The following is a 26717-nucleotide window of genomic DNA, read 5'->3' on the forward strand; positions in this document are numbered from 1 at the left end:
GAATTAACCCTGCAACCGTCCACACAACGACGCTATTTATTTCGATGTAAAGGGCCCTTTAAATCGATTTCTGTACTCCACCCCGACGAGCGGAGTAGCGCCAAAATCGATTTTAACATTTCGAATTAGGGATAGTGTGGCCGCAATTCGATGGTATTGGCCTCCGGGAGCTATCCCACAGTGCATCATTGTGACCGCTCTGGACAGCAATCTAAACTCGGATGCACTGGCCAGGTAGACAGGAAAAGCCCCGCGAACATTTGAATTTCATTTCCTGTTTGCCCAGCATGGAGAGCACAGGTGACCACAGATAGCTCATCAGCACAGGTAACCATGCAGGCTGATAATTGAAAAAGAGCACCAGCATGGACCGTGAGGGAGGTACTGGATCTGATCGCTGTATGGGGAGAGGATTCAGTGCTTGCAGAACTTCGTTCTAAAAGACGAAATGCAAAAACTTTTGAAAAAATCTCCAAGGGCATGATGGAGAGAGGCCACAATAGGGACTCTGAGCAGTGCCGCGTGAAAGTCAAGGAGCTCAGACAATCCTATCAAAAAACAAAGGAGGCAAACGGTCGCTCCGGGTCAGAGCCGCGGACATGCCGCTTCTACGCCGAGCTGCATGCAATTCTAGGGGGGGCTGCCACCACTACCCCACCTGTGATCATGGATTCTGGGTCGGGGATAGTCTCATCAGCGACGCCTGAGGATTCTGCCGATGGGGGAGAGGAGGAGGAGGAGGATGAGGATGAGCTTGCAGATAGCACACAGCAGTCCGTTCTCCCCAACAGCCAGGATCTTTTTCTCACCCTGACTGAAGTACCCTCCCAAGCCAGTACCCAAGACTCTGACCCCATGGAAGGGACCTCAGGTGAGTTTACCTTTTAAAATATAAAACTTGTTTTAAAAGCAAACGGTTTTTAATAATTACTTTGCCTGACTTTGCATTCGCGGTCAGTTCAGCTACTGGAAAAGTCTGTTAACGTGTCTGGGGATGGAGCGGAAATCCTCCAGGGACATCTCCATGAAGCTCTCCTGGAGGTACTCCGAAAGCCTTGCCAGAAGGTTTCTTGGCAGTGCATCCTTATTCCCTCCTCCATGGTAGGACACTTGTCCACGCCATGCTTGCAGCAAGTAATCTGGTATCATTGCCTGACAAAGCCTGGCAGCGTATGGTCCCGGTGTTTGCTGGCATTCAAGCAACATCCGTTCTTTATCTTGTTGTGTAATCCTCAGGAGAGTGATATCACTCCTGGTAACCTGGTTGAAATACGGGAACTTAATTAAGGGGACAGAGGTGGCCGTTCCTACTGGGCTGTTTGCCTGTGGCGGAAAATAAATCCTTCCCTGCAGTTAGCCAAGCGCAGATGGGAAATTGGGCCTGAGTTTTTCGCGTTTGGCTAGCAGGGATCTTCCCTGTTACCAGCCACGCGGTGGGGGGAGGGGTACCGTGATCATCCCAGAGAATTCATGGCGGGAGGGGGGCGGCGGCGGGGGGGGGTGGTTAGTTTGGTGCCTGCAAGGATCTTCCCTGATACCAGCCACGCGGTGGGGGGGAGGGGTACAGCGATCATCCCAGAGAATTCATGGCGAGGGGGGGGGGTTAGTTTGTTTTCTGGTGCTGCTGAATGTTAACAGAAAAACCGCAGCACTCTACAGGCTATGCTTGGTATGTGGGAAAGGAGGGCGCAGAAGCTGTAAGACAATGGCTTACCATGGCCGCATGCAAGCCGAATTCTGTTGCCCAGACCTGTGATCTCTAGCAGCAAAGCCACAGGCACTCAGCATTAAGAGGCAAAATGCGACCTTGCACAGAAATCACATGTGCTATGTAATGTGAATAGTGTTGGTCACCGTGAAAGAGTATAAGCATTGTTCTGCAAAATGTAGCTTTTTAAACAATTCTCTCTTTTTTCCCCTCCCTACAGCAGCTGCAAATTCCTCAAGCCTCCCTCCTCCATCCCGAAGGTTATCACAGATAAGGCGTCGTAAGAAGAGAACGCGAGACGAGATGTTTTCTGAAATTATTGAATCCAGCCGCAGTGACAGAGCTCATCTGAATGAGTGGAAGGAAACAGTTTCAAAGTATAGGAAAGAAGCCAGTGAACGTGAGGACAGGAGGGACCAACGTGAGGACAGGAGGGACCAACGTGAGGACAGGAGAGACACTCGAGATGAGAGGTGGTGGCAGGAAGACCAGAGGAGGCAGGATGCAACGCTGGGGCTGCTGCGTGAGCAAACAGACATGCTCCGGCATCTGGTGGAGCTTCAGGAACGGCTGCTGGAAAACAGACTGCCGCTTCAGCCCCTGTTCCACCCTCCCCCCTCCCCATGTTCCGTATCCTCCTCACCCAGACGTGTAAGAACGCGGGGGGGGAGGCTCCGTACACCTTCCCATTCCACCCCAGTAGACAGCCCAAGCAAAAGGCTGTCATTTTTTTAACCTTTTCTTTGTGGCTTTTTCCTTCCCAGCAATCCTCCTTCCAAATACCACCCGGGTTCCCTCCCTCTTTTTCTAATCTATTAATAAAGAATAAATGATTTTTAAATGATAGTGACTTTATTTGGTTTGAAAGAAAGCTGGGGGAAGGGGGAGGGTGGGTTCCTTACAGAAAATCAGTCAATAAAGGGGGCGGGTTTTCATGAAGGAGAAACAAACAGATATTTCACACTGTAGCCTGGCCAGTCATGAAACTGGTTTTTAAAGCTTCTCTGATGCACAGCGCTTCCTGGTGTGCTCTTCTAATCGCCCTGGTGTCTGGCTGCGCGTAATCAGCAGCCAGGCGATTTGCCTCAGCCTCCCACCCCGCCATAAAGGTCTCCCCCTTACTTTCACAGAGATTGTGGAGCACACAGCAAGCAGAAATAACAATGGGGAGATTTCTTTGGCTGAGGTCAGAGCGAGTCAATAATGATCGCCAGCGACCTTTTAAACGGCCAAATGCACATTCTACCACCATTCTGCACTTGCTCAGCCTGTAGTTAAACAGCTCCTGACTCCTGTCCAGGCTGCCTGTGTACGGCTTCATAAGCCATGGCATTAAGGGGTAGGCTGGGTCCCCAAGAATAACTATTGGCATTTCAACATCCCCAACGGTTATTTTCTGGTCCGGAAAGTAAGTCCCTTGCTGCAGCCCTTTAAACAGAGTAGTGTTCCTGAAGACGCGAGCGTCATGAACCCTTCTCGCCCAGCCCGCATTGATGTTGGTGAAACGTCCCTTGTGATCCACAAGTGCTTGCAGCACCATTGAAAAGTACCCCTTGCGGTTTATGTACTCGGTGGCTTGGTGCTCCGGTGCCAAGATAGGGATATGGGTTCCGTCTATCGCCCCACCACAGTTAGGGAATCCCATTGCAGCAAAACCATCCACTATAGCCTGCACATTTCCCAGAGTCACTAACTTTCGTAGCAGCACCTGAGTGATTGCTTTGGCTACTTGCATCACAGCAGCCCCCACAGTAGATTTGCCCACTCCAAATTGATTCCCGACTGACCGGTAGCTGTCTGGCGTTGCAAGCTTCCACAGGGCTATCGCCACGCGCTTCTCAACTGTGAGGGCTGCTCTCATCTTGGTATTCTGGCGTTTCAGGGCAGGGGACAGCAAGTCACAAAGTTCCATGAAAGTGCCCTTACGCATGCGAAAGTTCCGCAGCCACTGGGAATCATCCCAGACCTGCAACACTATGCGGTCCCACCAGTCTGTGCTTGTTTCCCTTGCCCAGAATCGGCGTTCCATGGATAGAATCTGCCCCATTAACAACATGATCTCCAAAGCACCGGGGCCCGTGGTTTCACAGAATTCTGTATCCGTGTCCGTGTCCATGTCCATGTCAATGTCCTCATCATGCTTGTCGCTGCGCTGCCGCCGCCGCTGCCTCCTCGCCTCGTTTTTCTGGTCCTGGCTGAGCATAAACTCCACGAGAACGCGCAAGGTGTTTACAATATTCATGACTGCTGTCTTGAGCTCAGCGGGCTCCATGCTTGCCGTGGTATGGAGTCTGCAGTGTGTTCACCCACCCAGGAAAAAAGGCGCGAAAATGGTTGTCTGCCGTCCGTTGCTTTCATGCAGGGAGGGAGGGAGGGAGGAGGTGAGGCTGTACCCAGAACCACCTGCGACGATGTTTTTTGTCCCATCAGGCACTGGGATCTTAACCCACAATCCCAATGGGCGCGGGAGACTGCGGGAACTATGGGATAGCTATGGGATAGCTACCCACAGTGCAACGGTGTAGAAATCGACGCTAGCCCCGGTACTTGGACGCACACCACCGAATTAATGTGCTTAGTGTGGCCGCATTCATTTCGACTTTATACAACCTGTTTTTCAAATCCGAATTATATAAATTCCGATTAATCCCGTAGTGTAGACATACCCTTAGTCTATAAGGTGCCACAGGACTCTTTGCTGCTCACACAGTATGTAAATCTCTGTACTGTAACTGGATAACCATAACAGCCAGAATACTTGGATTTGCACATTTTGCAAGTCTTTCTATTCTGATTGGCTACTGCATTTTCTCTTGTCCAAATTACTCCTGTACTCATAACTGTCAAGCTACTTGCCAGCAACAAAAACACTGCCAGTTGTAGTGCTTCAGTACACTCTCCCTACAGCGCAGGGAGAGGTTCTCCCATCACTGTCATTAAAATACTTCCCTAGCAGGTGGTAGCTAGGCTGACAGAATTCTTCTGTCGACGTACACCAGGGGTTAGATCAGCTTAACTATGTCAGTCAGCGGTGTGGATATAGCACAGCCCTCAGCAACACAGCTAAGCCAACCTATGTTTTTAATGTGGGCTTGGCCTAATCAACTTCATATTATCATAGAAGATCAGGGTTGGAAGAGACCTCAGGAGGTCATCTAGTCCAATCCCCTGCTCAAAGCAGGACCAATACCAACTAAATCAGCCCAGCCAGGGCTTTGTCAAACCGGGCCTTAAAAATCTCTAAGGGTGGAGATTCCACCACCTCCCTAGGTAACCCATTCCAGTGCTTCACCACCCTCCTAGTGAAATAGTGTTTCCTAATATCCAACCTAGACCTCCCCCACTGCAACTTGAGACCATTGCTTCTTGTTCTGTCATCTGCCACCACTGAGAACAGCCTAGATCCATCTTCTTTGGAACCCCCTTCAGGTAGTTGAAGGCTGCTATAAAAAAACCCTCACTCTTCTCTTCTGCAGACTAAATAACCCCAGTTCCCTCAGCCTCTTCTCGTAAGTCAGGTGCCCCAGCCCCCTGATCATTTTTGTTGCCCTCTGCTGGACTCTCTCCAATTTGTCCACATCCTTTCTGTAGTGGGTGGCCCAAAACTGGATGCAATACTCCAGATGTGGCCTCACCAGGGTCGAATAGAGGGGAATAATCACTTCCCTTGATCTGCAGGCAAGGCTCCTACTAATGCAGCCCAATATGCCATTAGTCTTCTTGTCAACAAGGGCACACTTTTGATTCATATCCAGCTTCTTGTCCACTGTAATCCCCAGGTCCTTTTCTACAGAACTGCTGCTTAGGCAGACGGTCCCCAACCTGTAGTGATGCATGAGATTCTTCCGTCCTAAATGCAGGATTCTGCACTTATCCTTGTTGAACCTCATCAGATTTCTTTTGGCTCAATCCTCCAATTTGTCTAAGTCACTCTGGACCCTATCCCTACCATCCAGCGTATCTACCTCTCCCCCCAGCTTAGAGTCATCTGCAAATTTGCTGAGGATGCAATCCATCCCAACATCCAGATCATTAATAAAGATGTTGACCAAAACCGGCCCCAGGACCGACCCTTGGGGTACTCCACTTGATACCGGCTGCCAACTAGACATCGAGCAGTTGATCACTACACTCTTACATTCTTCAACTAAAGCAGAAAAAAAACACTCCCTGCTATGTGACTTGAAAAAAAACCCTATCCTAAAATTCATGAAAATGGGGTTCTCACACTGATGAGAGGGAAATTATTTTATAACCTTGACCAGATTTCCAGCCTCTCTCTCATGCTTTCCACTCTAGAAATTATCAAGGCTTGTGGCGTTGCAATACATATGGAGAATCTGAGCTGCCTCCCACTTCTGCCATAAAACAAGGACAAGGAAATAAGAGAGGTCCAAAAGTGGTTTTGGTTTTCAGATCTTTTTACGAAGTGGTTCTCAAACAGTGGGTTGGGACCACAAAGTGGGTCGCAACCTCATTTTAATGGGGTCGCCAGGGCCAGCATTAGACTTGCTAGGACCTGGAGCTGAAGCTGAAGCCTGAGCTCCACCCCCACCTGGGGCTCGGGCTCCAGCCCCCTTTCCCCCAACCCGGGCTCATGTGGTAATTTTGTCACAAGGGGGTTGCGATGCCAGGAAGTTTGAGAATCCCGATGTTAAACTATTATTGTTTAAAAAACTAGGTTAAACCATTTCTTTTTCAACACTTGAACAGCCCCTTTGGAAACAAGCTTCCTCCATTTACAGTTTGAATCCTTCATCTCCATTTTCACAGTAATAAAAACATCCATCAGTTTGAGGGGACTTGGAATTCACTTTCCTTTACTGAACCTCAAACTGATTATTACCTATGAAAGAGGAAGCACTCTTTAATTATTGACACAAGCACACATTGCACACAGATCGCACACTATTTGGTGTTCAATTTAATCCTCTACTGAGGAGCCCAAATCTCAGGTGGAAACTTTAATCTCCCTTTGCACTTTGGTTAGAATAACAGCAGTTTTCCCATCCCAGAAAAATATCTTGTTCTAATGGGTGATTCTTACATTTTGTCAGAAGCAGCAGGGATGCCTCCAGCATCTCCACATGGAAATCATCTTTTACGTGTGGGGTTTGCAGATGCGGTCACTGCATTTCTGAATAGTGAAGGGCCCCTTCCCCAGCATTTTCACAGGCATAGTTAGTGAAGTCTTCATCAATCTTTCTTCCCCCTCACATGTAGATATAATTTACACTTCCTTTTGACTCACTTGTTCAGTTTCCTCATCTTGGCTGCCATCATTTCCTCATCTTCTCCAGCTGACACACAAGCCCTGAATGAAACTGGCCTCTAAGGGCATGTCTATACTGCATCCAGAAGGAAGCCCCCCCCCAGCCCAGATTTGTGCTAGCACTCTAAAAATAGCTGTGTAAATGGTGCTTCAATGTTGCAGCTCGAGCCAGAGTTTGGGCTCCCAAGCCCACCTCTTCCACAGGCTTCAGAGCCCAAGCCATAATGTCCACATTGCTATTTTTAAGCATGCCAGCTTGAACCCTGCTCGCGCAAGTCAACCTCCTTGGGCTGGGAGGCTTCTCCCAGTTGCAGTGTAGACATACCCTGAGAAAGCTGTACTGGAGTTTTGACATTTGCTCGCACTGACTACTTCTTACTGTTACTTGTAACAGTTTCAAACCCAATTTAAAAACAGCTTTAAACAGTTGGAAAGCATTATTTAGCCAGCAACCAGGGACCATCTTAAAAAAGGGCGGAGTCAAGATCTTTGGTACAAGTGTGAATTTCAGCACAATATGTATGTGGTGATGAGTCCCTTTTCACCTTCATAAAGACTGGAACTACATTTGCCCTTCCCCAAATCACTGCTGTTATTATAGTTAATAATAAAAATGCCCCATTAGTTGTACAGCAGTCTTCAATAGTTTTTGAATCATACGAACCCTTGGCTTTATCTTCTATCCCAGATGATAATAGTAGTCTTGGTATTTTTCTTTCACTAGCATCTTAACCCTTTCCACTACACACTGATTAGCATTTAATACATTATTTGTTTGAAGTTGGGTGCTGTTGGCCATATGGGGTCCAAGAGTTGGCTTTCATCCCTTTTGTGCTAAAATTAGGGCCACTCTATTATTGATGCATAGGGGCATGTAAGTAAAAAGAGACAGCAGAGTAGCCCCTTTCCCATCCTCCAATGTTTTTGTGTAGAAGGCAATGTGGCTGTGTGAGCTCCCTAAGCACAAGGGGATACCACTGCCACTGTTTAGCAGTGCCACCGAAAGTGGATCTTGATAGGCTGGAGATATAGAATCTCCCGCATTGGCAAGAACAATGAAACTGGTTCTGGGGACAGAACCACCATCTACATCTTTCCTAATGGTTTGGAAGGAGCTGCCATACAGCATGCTCCTCAACCCAGCATCTCTGAAGACATTTATACTCCAGTCACCATCATCTGCATCTTACACCTCATTGTCAGGAATTGCAGTTGAATCTGTAGGACTGTTCTTATTCCCCCCCTCCCCCACCGTAGCCCCAAGTTTTCCTTTACAGTCCTTCTAAATATTTATGTACATTTACAATAAATTACCTAGAGACAAGGTGGACAAGGTAATCTTTAATTGGACCAACTTCTGTTGGTGAAAGAGACAAGCTTTCAAGCCACACAGAGCTGCTTCTTCCTGCGAACAATAAACTACCCAGTTATTTGCATAGACAAAATTGGCAAATAATATGCTTCTTCCATCTTCTGGGCATTTTTTTTTTTTTTTGTTTTAGCCTTTGTTCTCTATTTAGAGACACAGTCTTTTTAGTTCTTGTTTAATAATATGGTGATGCAAATGGACATCTGTAATAACAAGTTTGGTGCAAGGCCAGAGGAGGGATTTATGAGTAATGGGGCTCTGTAACTAACAGGATCCAAATACCATTAGCCACAAGCAACTACAGGGCCTCAAGTCAGCCTGAACTGTTGATATACATAGTGTGTGCTTGGTCAGTGATAGAAAGAACAAGTTTGTTCCTGTCTCTTCGGGGTTCAGTAATAAGAGGATTAAGATAATACCACTAGGTAACTTATTTCCCCCTTACTCTTATGATAAGCAAAAGAAATTGAAATATTCAGGAGGGGGTCAGGAGCAATATGAACAACAATATCACCACTATATCAGTGATTCAAGAGTGTCACGTCATCTTGTTTCCTTCTTTCTAAAGAAGTGTAATTTTGTGCTGATACAGTATTTACCTATACATTTTCCTCTAGATATTAATATTCACTGCAAGCAACTTTAAATCATAAAAATGTATTATTTGCTCCATAAACTATAGCTATATCCTTTTGGCATAGGTAGACCAGTTTATACAGTACAATTTTGTTTAAGCAACTACTTCTTACCTGAAAAACACTCCTATTGAAAGCTGAGTTATGTCTCACATCTGTTTGCATCAGAAAAACTGCGAAGTGTGTGTGTTGAATTTAATGGCATCCTGCAACAATGCAGTGTTGACAACTCACAATTTTATTGCCAATCTTGTGATACTTTCCTAAAGTCCCAGCTCTTGGAGGCCTGTGATTAGCTGAAAATCTCAGCTATTTAAAAAACAAAAAAAGGTTCTAACACTCATAGTTACAGAGAAAAGCATGAAAACTTGACCCATGTATGCCTCAGAGACTCCCAAAACCAGAAGATAAACATCATGATTTGTAAGCCAATTTCACGCCTTTTGGGGGAATAACTCATGATTTCAGAATGATTGGGGTTGGCAATACTGCATATATATTGTGTGTGTCATATCATCCATCTGTCACTGAGTAAAATCCTTATGAAATATCCAATTAGTTGCTGTTTATATCAATTGTACATTTCAAAAGTTATTTTTATTAAAAACAGCAGATATCTAATTACTCTGGCATTAAATAACTGTGCACTAGTCACTTACCCACAGTAAAAAGTATAAAATCCATATTAAACTTTGATTAAAAAACAAACAATTAGTAAAACTACCTCCTACTCAGCCACACATGTGAGATCTAAAAACATAACCAAAGTGTTTCTGTTGGGAGGATTTTCTTTTTAAAAACAAGCAGCCTACAAAACATATCATAAGTAACCAAAATGCTCACTAACCTTCACCTATAGCAGCTTCTTCAGTACCACTATAATTAAACCATAGGTATAAAAAGATAGCCTGCAAGTCTCTCTGCTCCATTTGAGGAATCTGGTAATGTGGCAAATAGTCCTCATAAATGGACAAGTCATATATTGCTCCAGAAGAAGAAATTTTGTAGGAAGATTTGCAGGTTGCCTTTAGTGTTATACTCAACACAAATCAATGAATACTTCGACCAGGCTCACACATGTTGCAGCAGATTTATAGGATGCAAGAGTCTATTTTTATACCTAATGGTGTAGAGGTAGAAAGACGGGGGGAAATTGGTTACTCATGAAAATGAGTTCATACAACTGGTTTGAACCAGGCACAATGCAAGCAGGTATTACCTAAACTGCTTCTCAAATCACTGAGCAAACTGAATACAGACATTAATAAATAATTATGGCATGCACAAAATGTCACTGTTACAGTTAAAACATAACCATGCAATAAGGTTTAAATTCTACTCTCAACCTGCCCTCTTAGGCATTGATAGGGGGAAAAGATTTGACCTATCATATGCACTGCAACACTCTGCCACAATGGAGAGGATTAAGGATGGAGTTTCAGCTATATTCTAAGCTTAATATCTTGTTAGACATTCATTAATATTTGAATGGTTTTTTTTACCTGCTGTATCAAGTTTATGTCAGGAGTGTCCCATATTAAAGAGGATTGTGAACTACTCAGCTCGTACTGTAGATTCAGAAGCTCTACAGTTTTGGAATGGAGACTATAGCCTCGGAAACTTGGTACTACAGGAATACAATTTAAAAAATAGCACCACTAAATGAATCTTTAGAAATAAGGGTCTCCAAACCTCATTTTGGTATGGATCCAAAATTAGTGTAGCTACCCTGACGTTAAGACTCTGTAGCTTTTCCTTTTGCAGAGTCTCATTCACTAAAACCAAGGTCATCTCTACCTTTTCAGTTCAAGGCTCGAACATGCCATTCCACTCTTAACAAGTGACATTAACTGGTAATGCAGTGCTGTTGTAGCTGTGTTCGTCCGAGGCTATTAGAGACACGAGGTGGGGGAAGTAATATCTTTCTCACCCAAACAGAAGTTGGGCCAATTAAAGACGTTTTCAAGCTTACACCGAGCTCTTTCTTCAGATCTGAGTTACTTCTTACAGAATATATTTGTGATTTACATAGAAAGAGATGGTTTTACTAACTCCAAGACCTGCAAGCTCAAGTGGGTTCTTTTTGGCTCCAGAATTACAGGCAATCATTCTATAATTGGAGTGCTTCAAGGGAATAAGGACTGACCAGTGATTGGGGCACTAGCCCAGCACTTGGGAGACCTAGGTTCAATTTTCTGCTCAGGTTTCTTGTGTTTTTGGGCAAGTCACTTTCCTCTCTGTGCTTCAGATTCCCATCTGCAAAATGGGGATAACAGCACTTCTCTACCTCACAGGAGTGTTGTAAGGATAAATAAATTAATGATTGCGAGGCACTCACAGTAATGGAAGTACCCAAGATAAACAGTTAATTCTGCCAAGTAGGTATTGTCAGAGGGATGAGGGATAACAGAATCCAGCTCATTCTCACACAGCTGCATGAGTTTTGCAGTGCTAAAGAGAGTAAAATTTGCCAGTGTAAATCTAAGAGATGTGCCTCTGCTTTCGGACAGAAATTGTACAATAAAAAGGTGCCATTTTTACAGTCACTACTCCCACCCCCCATTCTCTACATACGGTAGTATTATTTAGTGAAAATATACAATGAAAGTCCAAACAACCCCATTTTTGAGATCATCCACCCAAATATCACACCTTCAATTACCAACCAGTTTCTTTATTAAGAAAAAAGTTTGCCAAAGTAAATGCTGTCACTTTATTCACTCTATGCTTACTCTGTGAGAACCTGTTAGAACATCCTGTTCTTTAATGCCTTTAGGAATCATTCACAGACATGGATAAGATGAATCACTGGTGAGGTCTGCACTTGTAACTGTGGCAACCTACTATGGGAAAGACAGATGCCTTTTAAAAAGAAAAAGCAAGCAACATTTTTCATTTAAGCCACAGAAAACTACTTCCTTGAGTCAGAGACCATGACAATAAAATTGCTATGCAATTCTTCCTCTACATGCAGCACTCTTTCCTGCCATGACCGTTTCACAAAATGAAGTGTGCGTTCTGTGTGTGAAACGAAATCCACAGGATGCCAGTTATGCATTCTCCTTACACGAGAGTGAAGCCAGTTTAACTTTTCATGCTGAAAACAGTTCCTGTTAAAATGAAAGACAGCATGAGGTATTTGTTTTCATGAAAGCGTCCCACTGCTAATGCACCTGCTTCCCCCCCCCACACACTTCTTAATAAGAACTATATGCAGTCCTATGCATTAGAAGTCAGTGCAGGGCTTCTTCTAGAAGTGCAGCTTACATGCAACACTTGGAGAAAATTCAGAATGCAATCTTTGCATGGCTCTAAAACAAGAAGTGGTCCATCTCTGCTAACGAATCCAGTAGTCATAGAAGCGACTCCCTTTTTCCTATCTGAAAAAGGCCACACAAATTCCATTTCATCTTCATCTCGTAGCTATGTGGCAAAGCAGCAACAACCATGGGCTACGTACAGCAAGATTTATTGTTCACTAAAAGCTTCAGTAGATTGCCCGAGGATTCTTGGTGCTATAGTAAGCCTCACATGCAGCTACATAAGCAGACTCTGGGAAGAAGTCATCATGGTATTCTGCTAGAAACCTGAGAAGAAAGCACACGATAGATTAAAATCGGACAAAGAACAAACAGACTGAGGTTTAAAGATGCAGTAAAATAGGCTGTGCAATTCTCAAAGCGTTTAAGATTAGCAAAGCATATGCTGATGTACATAGTCCTTCATGCACAACTTTCAGAGTTTAAAAGGTGCTAAAGTCTTACACACACAGTGAAGAACATAGCCTTTCCTTTCAAATCTAAAGGAGATGGAAGGAGTTTGCTCAAGCATCACCAGAAAAAAAGCTGGGATAGAGACTATGTATGGAAAATTTCAGTGCAAAACAAAAGTTTCAGGAAATAAGCATATGAAAACAAGGGGATACTGTAGAAATGTTTTCGCAACTTTACCTGTAGCAGACACCACCTGTGCCAACTATGTACTTTCACCCATATTTATTTTAAATGGAATCTGTAGCTCTACACAGATAGCTTGTATTGGATATCCAATAAAAGCTGTCAGTTTATACCCTTGAAAGTAAGCATAATCCCATTTTCTGTCATACTGCGAGCATTCAGTGCCCTCCTGCGAGCATTCAGTGCCCTCCTTCTTTCATGGATTCTTAATTCACACACACACTGCCTCACCACTCCCACACAGGAATGGATTTAGGGCCAGGAAAGCCAGGCAATCGCCTGGGGTGCTGGGCTCAGGGTGCTCTTTTTGCTGTTAGCGACAAAAGGGAAAAGAGAATGTTTGAAGTAAAATGTTTCAGGTATTCCATATGTGGATTCATTTTTCACTAATCTTCTACAATGTTCTGGACCTTTGTAGAATCTCATGGAACCTTCCAGACATTCTGAGAACTACATTTTCCTTAAACCTCCTACAGTCATCAGCCATCCCCTTGTGAGTATATAAGGGTTGGGGATTCGCCAGTCAGTCAGCGAGATATAAAGAATGAACTGAAGTGAAGTGAGAGCCCAACTGCAATATTGTGAACCTTATTTTGTTGTGTAATTGTGAAAGTATACTTGTGTTTTAAGATTGTAAAGAGTGTAAGTAGCGATTAATAAAGAACATATTTAATGAGATGACAGATATCTAGCAAACCCCTATCTATGCAACAATAACACAGAAATACTGTTACTTCTTTTGCCATGCTTAACACAATGTTTGATGACTTTCTAAGACTGAGGAACATAGACTTTTGCTCACCCTAACATTGTCTCTTTTCCCTTGTAAGAAATAAAAGATGCCTCCCGACGAAGCCTTGAGGAGCTCAGTATAGGAAATGAAAAGCTCAACTGCAATCCAGTTTGCAGCAAGGGGCAAATTTGATGGGAAAACATCTGAAGTAGAACATAGACCAGGCTTTAGGCAATACCAATTGTCCCAGTGCAGAAGAAATTAAGGAGCAAAGTGTGGAAGTCCTATTACTAAGGAATTAACAGATTTACCTGAAGATAAGTAATGAAATGTGAGGAAAGTGATGGAGAATCATCCAGTTTTCCTAGCATTGTAAAGGAGAGTGATGACAAAGAAGAATCTGGTTTACATGAAAAGGAGAGAAGCAATAAAGAATTAGCCCCATATGATGACAAACAGCAGTGAGAAAAACCTGCACACCACAAATCAATATATTAGATTCTGCTTTATGGCCAGTGATCCTAAACTCTGCTGATAATCGAGAATATAACATTTCCAGCAAATGAGTAGAAGCGACACTTCTCTAAGTCGCACTGCAAAAGAGTGCTTGAGAATGGTGAGAAACTGAATTGGTGTTAGCTACTCAATATCAATGGACAAAACGTTCAGGTTTTGTTATAAAATAATTGACAAGAATGCCAAGTCACTGCTTGCACTTTCCAGTTACAATCACTGGCATAATTTAGCGGATTCTCTGAAGCAACATGAAAAGTCACCCGACCATTTTACAGCTTACTCCAAATGGATGTTGGTCGAGTCCAGACTCAAGCTGAATAAATGCACAGATGCAGAAAAACAGCGCAACATTAATGCAGAAACCCAGCATTGGAGGAATGTGCCCGAGCGTCTGATCTCGATTATCCTTTTCCTGGCAAAGAATAATTTGGCTTTCCAGGGCTCGCCAGATAAAGTTGTTCACGGAGTATAATGGTAATTTCCTCAGTTTGGTAGAGCTCCTGGGGAAATACGATGATGTCATGCGTGAGCACCTACGTAGAGTAGTTTGTAAAGAAGCTATGGACCATTACTGCAGCAAAATTATTCAAAACAAATTGATTGACCTTATGGCAAGGAAGATGTTTGATAACCTATTGATGCAGCTCAGCAAAATGAAGTACTACGCCGAAATAATGGACTGCATTCCTGATATTAGACACAGTGAAAAGATGTTTACAGTAACATTTGTTGATGATGAGGAAGGCTGTAGCCAAGTAAACGAATGCTTTATCAGTTTCCGGTCTGTGGATGACTACTGGAAAAGACCTAGCAGAACTGTTTATGAATGTTTTGAATGAGAATAAAATAAAGCTTCAGGACTGCTGTGGCCAAGGCTACAACAATGGCATGAACATGAAGGGAAGAAACAGTGGTGTCCAGGCAAAGGTCCTTGTGCTGAATCCAAGAGCTTTCGTGCCTTGTTGCTGCCATTCTCTCAACCTGGTTGTGTCAGATGCAGTGTTGTCATCTTTAGATTCAGTATCTCTCTTCAGAGTACTGCAAAGGATAAACATCCTGTTTTCAGCATCAACTATCAGGTGGAAGATCCTCACAGACAATGTTACAAATCTGACCATGAAGCTGATAAGTGGCTGTTGCTGGGAAAGACACATTGACAGCGTAAGACCAATGAGGTACCAAGTGACTGAGGTTTACAATGCCTGGATGGAACTGGTGCAGTCGAGTAAAGCAGAGGCCAGAATTCAACAAGGCACAAAGCTAGCCAAACCAGATCACTGACTTCAAATTTCTGGTCTCAATTGTGGTTTGGATGATATCCTGTTCCAAGTAAACGTTCTAAGCAAGGCATTACAAACTCAGTCAATGGACATGACAACCGCTACTATTTTGGTGAGAAGTTGCCTTGATTTTGTTGTGGCCTACAGAGACAATGGATTTGAAGATGCCATCACTGCTGCCAAAGAAATGGTGGAAAAAACTTAGAGGAGTTCAGCCGGTCTTCAAGAAAACTCATATTCATTGAAAGAAGAGACTGTTTGGTTATGAGGGAAAAGATGAGGTAATGGGAAACTCAGAAGAAAAATTCAAGAGGGAGTTTTTTTGCTTGCTCATTGACACTGCTCAAGTGTCCACTGAAGAAAGGTTCAGATAAATGAAGCACCACAAAAAGACCTGGGAGGTTTTGTATGACCTTAGTAAGCTCCAGTAGACTGTAAAACACTCTTGAACAATTGTATGGACCTTCACCAGACGCTGACACATGGGGAATATTCGGATGTCAATGATAAAGACCTCTATGTCGAACTGGACAACATCTGTCACATTTTGCCACACAGGAAGCACTCTCCACTCCAAGTTCTCCAATTCATTCAAGACGCAGAGCTGAAGAAAACTATTCCTAATGTGTGAATAGCTTTGAGGATTCTGCTCATGCTGCCAGTCAGAGTCGCAAGTGGTGAGCGCAGCTTTTCAAAACTCATGCTCATTAAAACATATCTTTGATTGACGATTGCCGACGAGAGACTGACATCGCTTGCTATTTTACCGCTTGAAAATGCCACTGGCAAATCTTTGGATCTCTCTGATGCTGTGATTCAGTTTGCGAGGGCATAGGCGAGAAAACGACCTTCTGAACTAAAGGACTAGGGTTAACATTCTAAGGCCCACTGTAACATTATTTAATATTGGGGTCCACCCAAAGTTGGTGCACTGTTCAATTTCTTGATGTTAGTACATTTCAGTTATTCTTAAAATTAAAAAGTTTCTATAAGCTTAGAGGAAATTAATTTTTTTTATTTGCTTGTACATTGCATGATAAATACAGATTTACAGATACTAGCGTGCAAATTTATCATCTTATATGATAGGGATAAATCATGCATGCAAATAGTGCATCAAAGTCATGAAATGGACAACAACTGCAACAACAAATAAGATACTCAAAAGTTTAACGGGGGGAAAGGGGGCACCGAAGACGTTCCTTGCCTGGGGTGCCATTTGGTCTAGGGCTGGCCCTGATTCCACACACACTTGAACTGCAGTGTCTACAAAGGAACCACAGCCACATAATTTGGCATTTTTCCAAGATGCCACAAAATGCATCATTTTGTTGCAGCAGGGTGATATTTTGTTGTCTCCTTGTTCTGCTGCGACCTGCCTCTTGTTCTCCAGCTTTCCCCATAAGGGGACGTTAACTGGCTTAACAGTGCACATTCCCTTCACTCTTCCATGAAGCCATGCAAAAAAGGGGGTTGGAAGCCACATCTAGACCCCAGCTTTGATACAGAAACATGAGGGAAGCCCAAGCAGTGTAGCCTGAAGAGCTGAGCCCAAGAAGCAATGGTGCAGCCACCAATGCTTGGGAAGAGGCCTACTAAAACTGACAAGCTCTCCCTTCTCTGGGACACATGCACATGAAACCAGGGTTTCGGAATGGAGAAGTTTAGTAAAAAAAACAAAACAAAAACCCTCCTCAAAAATAATCCCTGTAGAAAATAAACAAGTTTTATATCACTTAGTATTTCCAACTATTAGCCATACTTTGCACATTTGTACATGAGTAGGGAAGCAATGGAAATCTGGTCCCATTGTGCTTGGCTGTTGGACAGGAGTTATCGGTTAGAAGCCAGAACTCCAGTCAGTAAATTTAGTATAATAAATATTTGGGTATACACGATCTAAAGATGCAAGTGGTACCAATGATGTTCAGCGTATAATGTATAAAAAAACCCTGTACATTTCTCCAACCTTATTCCTCACTAAGCTCCCCTTAAATAAGTAATTTATTTTGATTTTGTATATTAAGAAAACTGAAGCAGCAAAGAATACCGAAAAAGAAGATTCTTCACATAAGGCAATCAAAATTTAAACAGAAATACATGAATCACTAAAAGCTCAGAAGCGTATCTTTCATTTTAAATAGAAACAGACTACAGCAACCATGGAAAGGTGTTCTCTACAACACTTGCCTTTACTTAAAACTTTATTCAGAACAGGGTATCAAACATGTTATTTCTCTGGTTTTGCTTAAGAAAGACCACTACTTCAATATTTATACAAAATAAATAAGATAACATAATGTAAGCAATAAAAGACAGACATTTTATCTAGTGAACATCTCTTTGATTCATCATAATTGTTGAATTTCATCTCTGCCATCCTATGAAATTTCATTCATTCTCACGGGTGTTAATTACAGAAAGTCAACGGTGTAAGCTAGCAGAGCTGTATACTGGGCATAAAAGGTCCCAATTTTAAATCTTGTTGATGGGCCAAGACAGGGGGCAGGGGGAGACCATATGTTTCCATGTGATAGAATTGCGCCTTTTGGGCAGATAGAGGGGAGAATGAGTTGCTTAGGAAGCTACATACAGAAAACTACATTAGAAGAACTCTAAAACTACCAAGTTACATAATGCCAGAATTAAGGTATTTGAGCAAGAGGGTTGCAGGGGGTGGAGGGAGGATGTTCCTTTGTGTTTAAACCAAGGATTCCAGAGGCTCTGTTACAGATTGATGCTGGGCAAAACTATCATAATGCATGTGTATAAGGGCCAAATTGAAGGGCAATCTTCATTCTGGCATTTCCTAACTTATGAATACTTTACTGTGCAAGCTATGTTCTTAACTTAGTTTTCTATATGCAATATAATATGCACAGTCTACTGGTTTCACACTGGTTCCTCCAAAAGCTATCAGGAGTTTTCGCTCAGTACTTAACAGGCTAGCACGAAGTTCTCAAACTGGGGGTTGGGACCCCTCAGGGGGTCACGAGGTTATTACATGGGCAGTCGTGAGCTGTCTGCCTCCACCCCAAATCCCGCTTTGCCTCCAGCATTTATAATGGTGTTAAATATATAAAGAAGTGTTTATAGTTTATAAGGGAGGGTCTCACTCAGAGGATTGCTATGTGAAAGGGGTCACCAGTACAAAAGTTTAAGAACCACTGGGCTAGCACAAAGCAGGAAGGGGGAGGGGTAGTTCAGTGGTATGAGCATTGACCTGCTAAACTCAGGGTTGTGAGTTCAATCCTTGAAGGTGCCACTTAGGGATCTGGGGCAAAAATCAGTACTTGGTCCTGCTAGTGAAGGCAGGGGGCTGGACTCTATGACCTTTCAGGGTCCCTTCCAGTTCTATGAGATAGGTATATCTCCATATATTATGATTAGGGCGCAGATAGACAGAATTAAAGACTTCTATGAAAATTACCCTCAACTGAAGTTAAGAAATTATATCAAGTGGTTCAGCAGAGTTACAGATGTATTATTACAGCTTTCTGTTCACAGAAATGATGACGGTTCCTTATGTATCTGGTCCTTAAACAATAAAAGGCTGCTCTTCACAATCAAAGAAACTGAAGATACTTTATAGTGAATATAAATGGGTTTTATAGGACAGTATTTTGGCAGTTGCCAAGATGAATAAAAAGAGTGGGAACACTTTTATTGCTGAATAAAAACTAATATAGAACCAGAACTCAAAGCAGTAATCAAGATTTGAGTAATCTATGTCTCCACCACACCACCTTAGTTGATCACTAGACAATTAGGTGCCACTCTGCTAAGTTTACCAGGCTGCACAACCAGTCAAAGACTTTATGCAACGCTTAACACAGGACATATGATGGCAACCCTAAAAATAAATAAATAAATAAATCTATTTGAAGAGTCAATGAAAAACTCTCCCTGCTCCCACAGAAATGGTTTGTCAGATGTACTATGCACCTGTTTTACAGTAGGAAAACACTACAAAAAGCCTACCATAAATATAGTAGTTTTCTTAAAACAAGGGATGCTGAATGATAAAATACTACTGGACTTGACTAAGCTTTGTCTCTGTCCCTGGGATAGGTGGGTTGAATAAAGAGTTGGAATGAAGCACTTAAGCAGAACTGAGTTATTGAAGAGTCCCTCATTAACTCTAATTCTAAATTTATGAAAGAGCAATTAAGTTTGCAGTCCACAAACAAAACAGGTGAACAAATTTCTAATGTAAGTGACATTCTCTTTGATCCCAGCACCAACAGGTGGATCCTAGGGTGAAGTAATTTTAAATTACATTAATAAAATGGGAGCATCTGTGAGGGGTATCAGCTTGGTTGAAATATTCCAGAGGGTAAACTTAGGCTATGTCTACACTACCGCGGTAAGTCGACCTACGCTACGCAACTCCAGCTATGTGTTGAAGTTGGAGTCGACATACCTTAGGTCAAGTTACCATGGGGGATCGACGGTAGAAATTCTCCCGTCGACTTATCAGGGGTAGAGTACAGGGGTCGATTGGAAAAATGATCGGCTGTCGATTTGGTGGGTCTTCACTAGACATGCTAAATCAACCTCCGGTGGATCGATCTCAGAGTGTCGATCCCAGCTGTAGTGTAGACTTGCCCTTAGAGATTTTACTACATGGTCTATCCCCTCCTACCAATACCGTGACTTCTGCTTAATTAGAATTCTAATCTTCATTTAAATTCTGATTCTGCCACATTTAGGCCCTGATTTAGGAAAGCTCTTAAGCAGGTGATTAATTACTGTCCTAAATAGGTATACTTTCCTGAATCAGAGTTTTTACACTGAAATTAGAAAGATTATTCACGAGAATAAAGCACTACTCAACATGAGAAACAGCAACAGAACCAGGCTCCTGACAGAGTTCACTTTTGTTAGATAACCACTTTTAACCAGCTCTTATCTCAGAATATTTCAATGCACCTTGTCTTCCCAGCTCAGTAGCAAACATCTTTTCTTAAAATATATAAAATATTCCATTAAACATTTATCAAATGAATATCTGAAATCTGTAATCTTATCACACTCGCATGAAGCTTCTAGTAGCATAACTGCTTAACATTAATTGCACATTAGCACAGACTAGTGGACATAACTGACTACTACAATGAGTAACAAAATTACTTATTACTCCCAGAAATAGCATGGCTGCAGAATCCAGTGGACATTTTTTCGTAAAGTCACATCTTCTGCAACAACTTTGATTTTCAACAGAAAATAATCACACACAAGACTTCTCTCATTGGTCTCATAAGATTAAACTCCTGTATACTTTTGTCAAATATTGATCTGACTCCCTACTTGGAAAATATTCAAAGTATGAAAAGAAATAAAATTCTTTACAGACATAATGCAAAAGGTTTGAGACCGGCAGTACAGGAGGTAAGCTGCTTTAAAATATTTTTAAAAGAAAGCTTTAAGGGATGCAATGAAATAGCCGCCTACAGGATTTACTAAGTTTTAATAAGATTATTAGCTTCTAACAGAAAAAGCTATTGACTACTAGGAAAGCACTTTCCTATAATCTGAAAAGCCACATGTTGGACTTGCAAAGATAAATTTATTGGAACTTTTTAGAAGTGTCATTTTAGGAACTAACATACTTTTCTCTAAATCCTAATGAATAAATAGACGAAAAGTAGTGAATAAGAGAAATGGTGAATAGCTGTAGTCTTCTGAAAGCTGTTCAAGGACCTACATGAAACAAATAGATTTGACTGAAAGACCATTTCCAGTAGAGACGGGTCCACAACACGGAAGACTAATTACAACTGGTACCCTTGGCTGACAGATACCAAGGATATAGGAGGAAAGAATGTGAACTTAACCTTTTCGAGAGGTGGCTGCTCTAGATCAGAATTATGGCAAATGGGTGCGGCAGCTCACACTAATACTATCTTTTAGTATTTAAACAGCATATCAAGGTATGCTAGGTGCCTCACATGACAGACAGAAATCTGCGACATCTACTCCAAATAGTTTACAGCCCAATAGCACATTTTATTAAAAATAGACTGAAATTACATAGTTGGGGGAAAACAAATTCTTACACTATACCCATGGTATCTGGCAGGAAGGTTTGAGGTAGCTGTCATAGGTGGTGCGTGCTACTGTACATTGTGAGTAAAAGGAGTTCTTGCACCAGCATCCACTATCTTAAATTCACTAGGTCAGAAAAGCTTTGAGCTAGGGGGGTTACACCCAGTGCCATTCCAGAACTACGAAGTCCCAAGGTTGAGAATTCCTGGACACATGGATCTACTAGAGAAATTAAAATTTCCCCTCATGAATTGTGTTTATGTGGCAACAGCTTCCATATGTCAGAACAATGTTAAGTAAAATAATCCCAGAATATCTGCCTTTCATAGGTTATACTATTCATCAGATGGTTATGGAAAAATAAAGTCTTATATTAAATCTCATCTCTCTCAAGTCACCTCTTCTCCTGGTTCTGTGTAGGACATGACCAATCTTACATACCTAATTTCAGTGTCACCAAATATGCACATACCTCTATGAACCTAGTGATAAAATCATACAAGTATAGGACTCAATGGGACCTCAACAGGTCATCTAGTCCAGTCCTCTGCACTTAAGGCAGAACTAAGTAATAACTAGACCATTCCTTACAGGTGTTTGTCTAACCTGTTCTTAAAAACCTCCAATGATGGAAATTCCACAGCCTCCCTAGACAATTTGTTCCAATGCTTAACTACCCTGACAGTTAGAAAGTTTTTCCTAATATACAATCTCAGCCTCAACTGCTGCAATTTAAGCCCATTGTTTCTTGTCCTATCCCTAGAGGTTAACGAGATCAATTTTTCACCCTCCTCCTTGTAACAACCTTTAATGTACTTGAAAACTTGTCCCTCCCCCTCAGTCTTCTCTTCTCAAGACTAAACAAACCCATCTTTTTCAGTCTTTCCTCACAGGTCATGTTTTCTAGACCTTTAATCATTTTTGTTGTTCTCTGGATTTTCACCAATTTGTCTACATTTTTCCTGAAATGTGGTGCCGAGACCTGGACATGATACTCCAACTGAGGCCTTATCAGCACAGAGTACAGTGGAAGAATTATTTCTTGCGTCTTGCTTACAATACTCCTGCAGATACATCCCAGACTGATATTTGCCTTTTTTTTTTTTTTGCACAACAGTGTTACAATGTTGACTCATATTTAGTTTGTGATCCACTATGACCTCCAGATACCTTTCTGCAGTACTCCATCCCAGGCAGTCATTTCCCATTTTGTGTGTGTACAACTGACTGCTCCTAAGTGGAATACTTTGTATTTGTCCTTATTGAATTTCATCCTATTTACTCCAGACCATTTCTCCAGTTTGTCCAGATCATTCTGAATTACAATCCTATCCTTCACAGCACTTGCAACCCCTCCTAGCTTGGTATCGTTCTCAAACTTTATAACGGTACTCTCTATGCTATTATCTAAATCATTTATGAAAATATTGAACAGAACCGGACCTAGGACAGATCTCTGCAGGACCCCACTCTATACGCCCTTCTACCTTAACTGATAACCACTGAGGATTACTCTCTGGGAATGATTTTCCAACCAGTCATGCATCCACCTTATAGTAGCTGTAGCTAAGCTACATTTCCCTAGTTTGTTCGTGAGGTCATGTGAGACAGTATCAAAAAACTTAGTAAAGTCAAAATATAGCACATCTACCACTTCCCCCCATCCACAAGGCTTCTTACCCTGTCAAAGAAAGCTATTAGGCTGGTCTGACACAGTTTGTTCTTGACAAATCCAGACTTACTTCTCTTATCTTCTAGGTGTCTGGAAACTGATTGCTTAATTATTTGCTCCATTATCTTTCCAGGTACAGAAGTTAAGCTGACTGATCTGTAATTCCCTGGGTTTTCCTTATTCCCCTTTGTATAGCTTGGCACTTTATTTGCCCTCTTCCAATCCTCTGGAATCTCCCCCATCCACCATGATTTTTCTAAGATAACCATTAATGGGTCAGATATCTCCTCAATGAGCTCCTTGAGTATTCTAGGATGTAATTCATCAGGCCCGGGTGACTTCAAAACATCTAACTTGTCTAAGTAATTTTTAACTTGTTTTTGCCTATTTTAACCTCAGATCCTACTTAATTTTCACTGGCATTCACTGTTAGATATCCAATTGCTAATAACAACAAAAAGGTACTTAGCACTTCCACCATTTCCAAATTTTCTGTTATTGTCTTTCCCCCCTCATTGAGTAATGGGCCTACCCTGCCTTTGGTCTTCCTCTTGCTTCTAATGTATATGTAAAATGTTTTCTTGTTAGCCTTTATGTCTCTAGCTAGTATAATCTCATTTTTGGCCTAATTTTGTCCCGACATGCTTGCGTTGTTTTTTTCCATATTCATTCTTCATAATTTGACCTAGTTTACACTTTTTGAAGGGCTCGTTTTTGAGTTTCAGATGATTGAAAAATCTCTTTGTTAAGCCAGGAGGGTCTCTAACCATACTTCCTATCTTTCCTATGCAGTGGGATAGTTTGCTCGTCTCTTTGAAAAACTGCCAACTCTCTCAAACTGTTTTTCCCCTTAGACTTGCTTCCCATGGGATCTGACCTACCAAATCCCTGAGTTTGCTGAAGTCTGCCTTCTTGAAATCTATTATCTTTGTTGTGCTCTATCATTTCATGATCACTTTAACCCAAGCTGCCTAGAATCACCAAAGTGTAGCACTGGAAGGGATTACTGATACATTACTCTATTATTACAACCAAGAAATAGCAAGTTAGGCACTAGCCTCAATTGCAACCCAGTTTTACCTTCTTAAAGCAAGTGTTTTGAACTGTTTAGGACTCAGGGTCAGTGTTCTCTCAAGTGCCAGTTTTAATTTGAACATTTTCAAAAAAAGTACTGTACTTAAAACTCATTTTTCAACAGTACATGAAGAAATGCTCACTACAGTCTGTAAGACTGCTCTACTGAGCAGAATGGGTACACTGATCATTTAATGAAAAAACAGTGTATGTTTTCTATATTTCTTATTTCTTACTACAATATATTTATTATGGAAAACTGAAATCAATCACGCCCAGAAGCAATCTGACGTTTGACTGAGAAGTATTACAGAGCAGTATCTCATTTATAACATCCACCAGGCTGTGAGTAAATGTAGTGTAAAATAAGCTTCCAGACAAAAGTGGTATATCAAAGAAAGTTTCTCAATTCAGGATAGACTGCAATAGCCCAAAGACTTAAGTGAAACTATAAATTTAAACACTAAACTCATCTCTCTAAAATTCAGAGATTAAATCCCTGTCTACACTAGAGATCAAAATGTTTAACTGATTTTTTTCTTAAATAAAATTTAAACATGGTTCATGCCAACAGTACAATAGTAAACTACTTATGCCTGATCTACACTGGTTAGTTATACTATATAGACAGCGTAGATCTCCTCCCTTCAATCAGCCACAATTTAAAGAAAAAAGGAGAGAACTTCAGCCTGCCATTCTGAACTGTGCAACTTCTCACCAAGATGTTCACTGAACTGTCCTCAGATGAGTAGGCTACTTGTCTCTAACAAACTCAGCTCCTATTTATTAAAGGGGAAATAAATCTCACTCAAAGTGCAGGGGAGAGGGAAAAGAAACTCCTTACTGTACAGTCACAAGTCATTTAGAGGACTGCGGAGAAAGCCAACCTAAAGAGTTAAGTTCTCTTCACTCAATTTCTCCTTTGTTAAGGACTAATTTGACAATTTTAAAAATAGTTATTTTTACTTTTTAAAATTAAGGTTCTGAAGTTCTGAGTTTTTGCAAATTATATTCTCTAGGGCAGCGGTCTCCAGCCTTTTTACACCCAAGATCACTTTTTGACTTTAAAAGCAATTCAGGATCTACCCCACCCCTTCCCCGAGGCCCTGCCCCTTCCCCAAAGCCCCACCCCGCTTACTCCATCCCCCCCTCTGCTGCTCACTCTCTCCCACCCTCGCTCACTTTCACCGGGCTGGAGTAAGGGGTTGGGGTTTGGGAGGGGGTGCTGGGGCTGAGGGGTTCGCAGTGTGGGAAGGAGTTCTGGGGTGAGCCTGGGGCAGAGGGCTGGGGTGCAGGAGAGGGTGAAGGGTGCAAGCTCTGGGAGAGAGCTTGGGTGCAGGAGGGGGTTCCTGGCTGGAGCAGAGTGTTGGGGTGCAGGAGGGGGTACAGGGTGCTGGCTCTGTGAGGGGAGTCAGGGCTGAGGCTTAGAGAGCAGGAGGGGATATGGGATAATGGCTCTGGGAGGCGGATGAGGGCTGGGGTGCAGCCTCCCACCGGACTGCACTTACTTCCGATGGCTCCTGATCGGCAGCGCAGCGTGGCTGCTGCTAAAGCAAGCTCTCTGCCTACCCTGGCCCCACGCCACTCCCGGAAGGGGCCAACATGCCCCGGGACCCCTGGGGGAGGGGGCATGTGGCTCCGCACGCTTCTCCTCTCTGCAAGCACTGCCCCCACAGCTCCCATTGGCCACAGTTCCCGGTACCTGGCCAATGGAAGCTGCAGGCAGCAGCCCCACTGCACCACCAGAGATTGCAATCGACTAGGAGATCCTCTAGGATCGACTGATCGATCATAATCGACTGGTTGGTGACCACTGCTCTAGGGAGAAAAATCCATTGAATTACTTTGGAGTATAAATATCCTTGCTGAATAGATGCTAGCATACATGCTAAGAAAAGCAGTTTAGTGTCTAGCTAATAAAGATAACGGTCCTTCCTGCTGGGACAATTACAGCACAAATTCAGAATCTATTTTACAGAAATTCACATAAAATAGGAGTAAGACCTTCCTATAGCAAGAGCTACATTTAAGAAACTCTCCTTTAGAGGGGCGCACAAATTAAAAACCAATACTTCCAAGAGTCTACAGCGGGGGGGGGCCAAACTTTTTGGGCCGAGGGCCACATCTGGGTGGGAAAATGGTATGCAGGGCCGGGGGCTGGAGTGCGTGAGGGGATGCGGTGTGCAGGAAGGGGCTCAGGGCAGGGGGGCAGGAGGGGTTCGGGCTCCGGGGTGGGAGCGGCGCGCACTGGGGCCAGGGCAGGGTCCCTGCATGCCTGCCCTGTCCCCGGCCCTGTGCCGCTCCAAGAAGTACTGGATCCGTAGTTTGCCCACCCCTGGTCTACAGATTATAAAAATAGTAATTCAGTATAAGAGAGAGATAGAATTAAAAAAGCATCAGTCTCCTTGGTTTGGAAAGCACGTCACAAAAATTATTTAGGAAGCACCATGCAAC

General features: G+C 42.6%; 1 protein-coding gene across 12 annotated transcripts in view; it reads right to left on the minus strand.

Moving 5' to 3' along the window:
- Window positions 1-9564: 9564 nt before the first annotated feature.
- Window positions 9565-26717, minus strand: part of MSL3 (MSL complex subunit 3) — a 38139-nt gene continuing 20986 nt past the window's right edge. For 4 of the 12 annotated variants that reach the window (XR_010597644.1, XR_010597643.1, XR_010597646.1 and 1 more), the window contains 2 exons: window positions 12252-12571; window positions 11643-12094 (listed from right to left, as the gene is read on the minus strand). Coding sequence is in view for 8 of the 12 variants with exons in the window: in XM_065580665.1 (XP_065436737.1) it covers window positions 12472-12571 (100 nt within the window). In the remaining 4 variants the exon portion in view is untranslated. Of the gene's footprint in view, window positions 12572-26717 lie in introns of all 12 variants that reach the window. The other 8 variants (XM_008174390.4, XM_065580664.1, XM_024110895.3 and 5 more) reach the window with 3 other exon arrangements.

Source organism: Chrysemys picta, chromosome 1 (genome assembly GCF_011386835.1).
Source record: "Chrysemys picta bellii isolate R12L10 chromosome 1, ASM1138683v2, whole genome shotgun sequence".
NCBI classification, from domain to species: domain Eukaryota; kingdom Metazoa; phylum Chordata; order Testudines; family Emydidae; genus Chrysemys; species Chrysemys picta.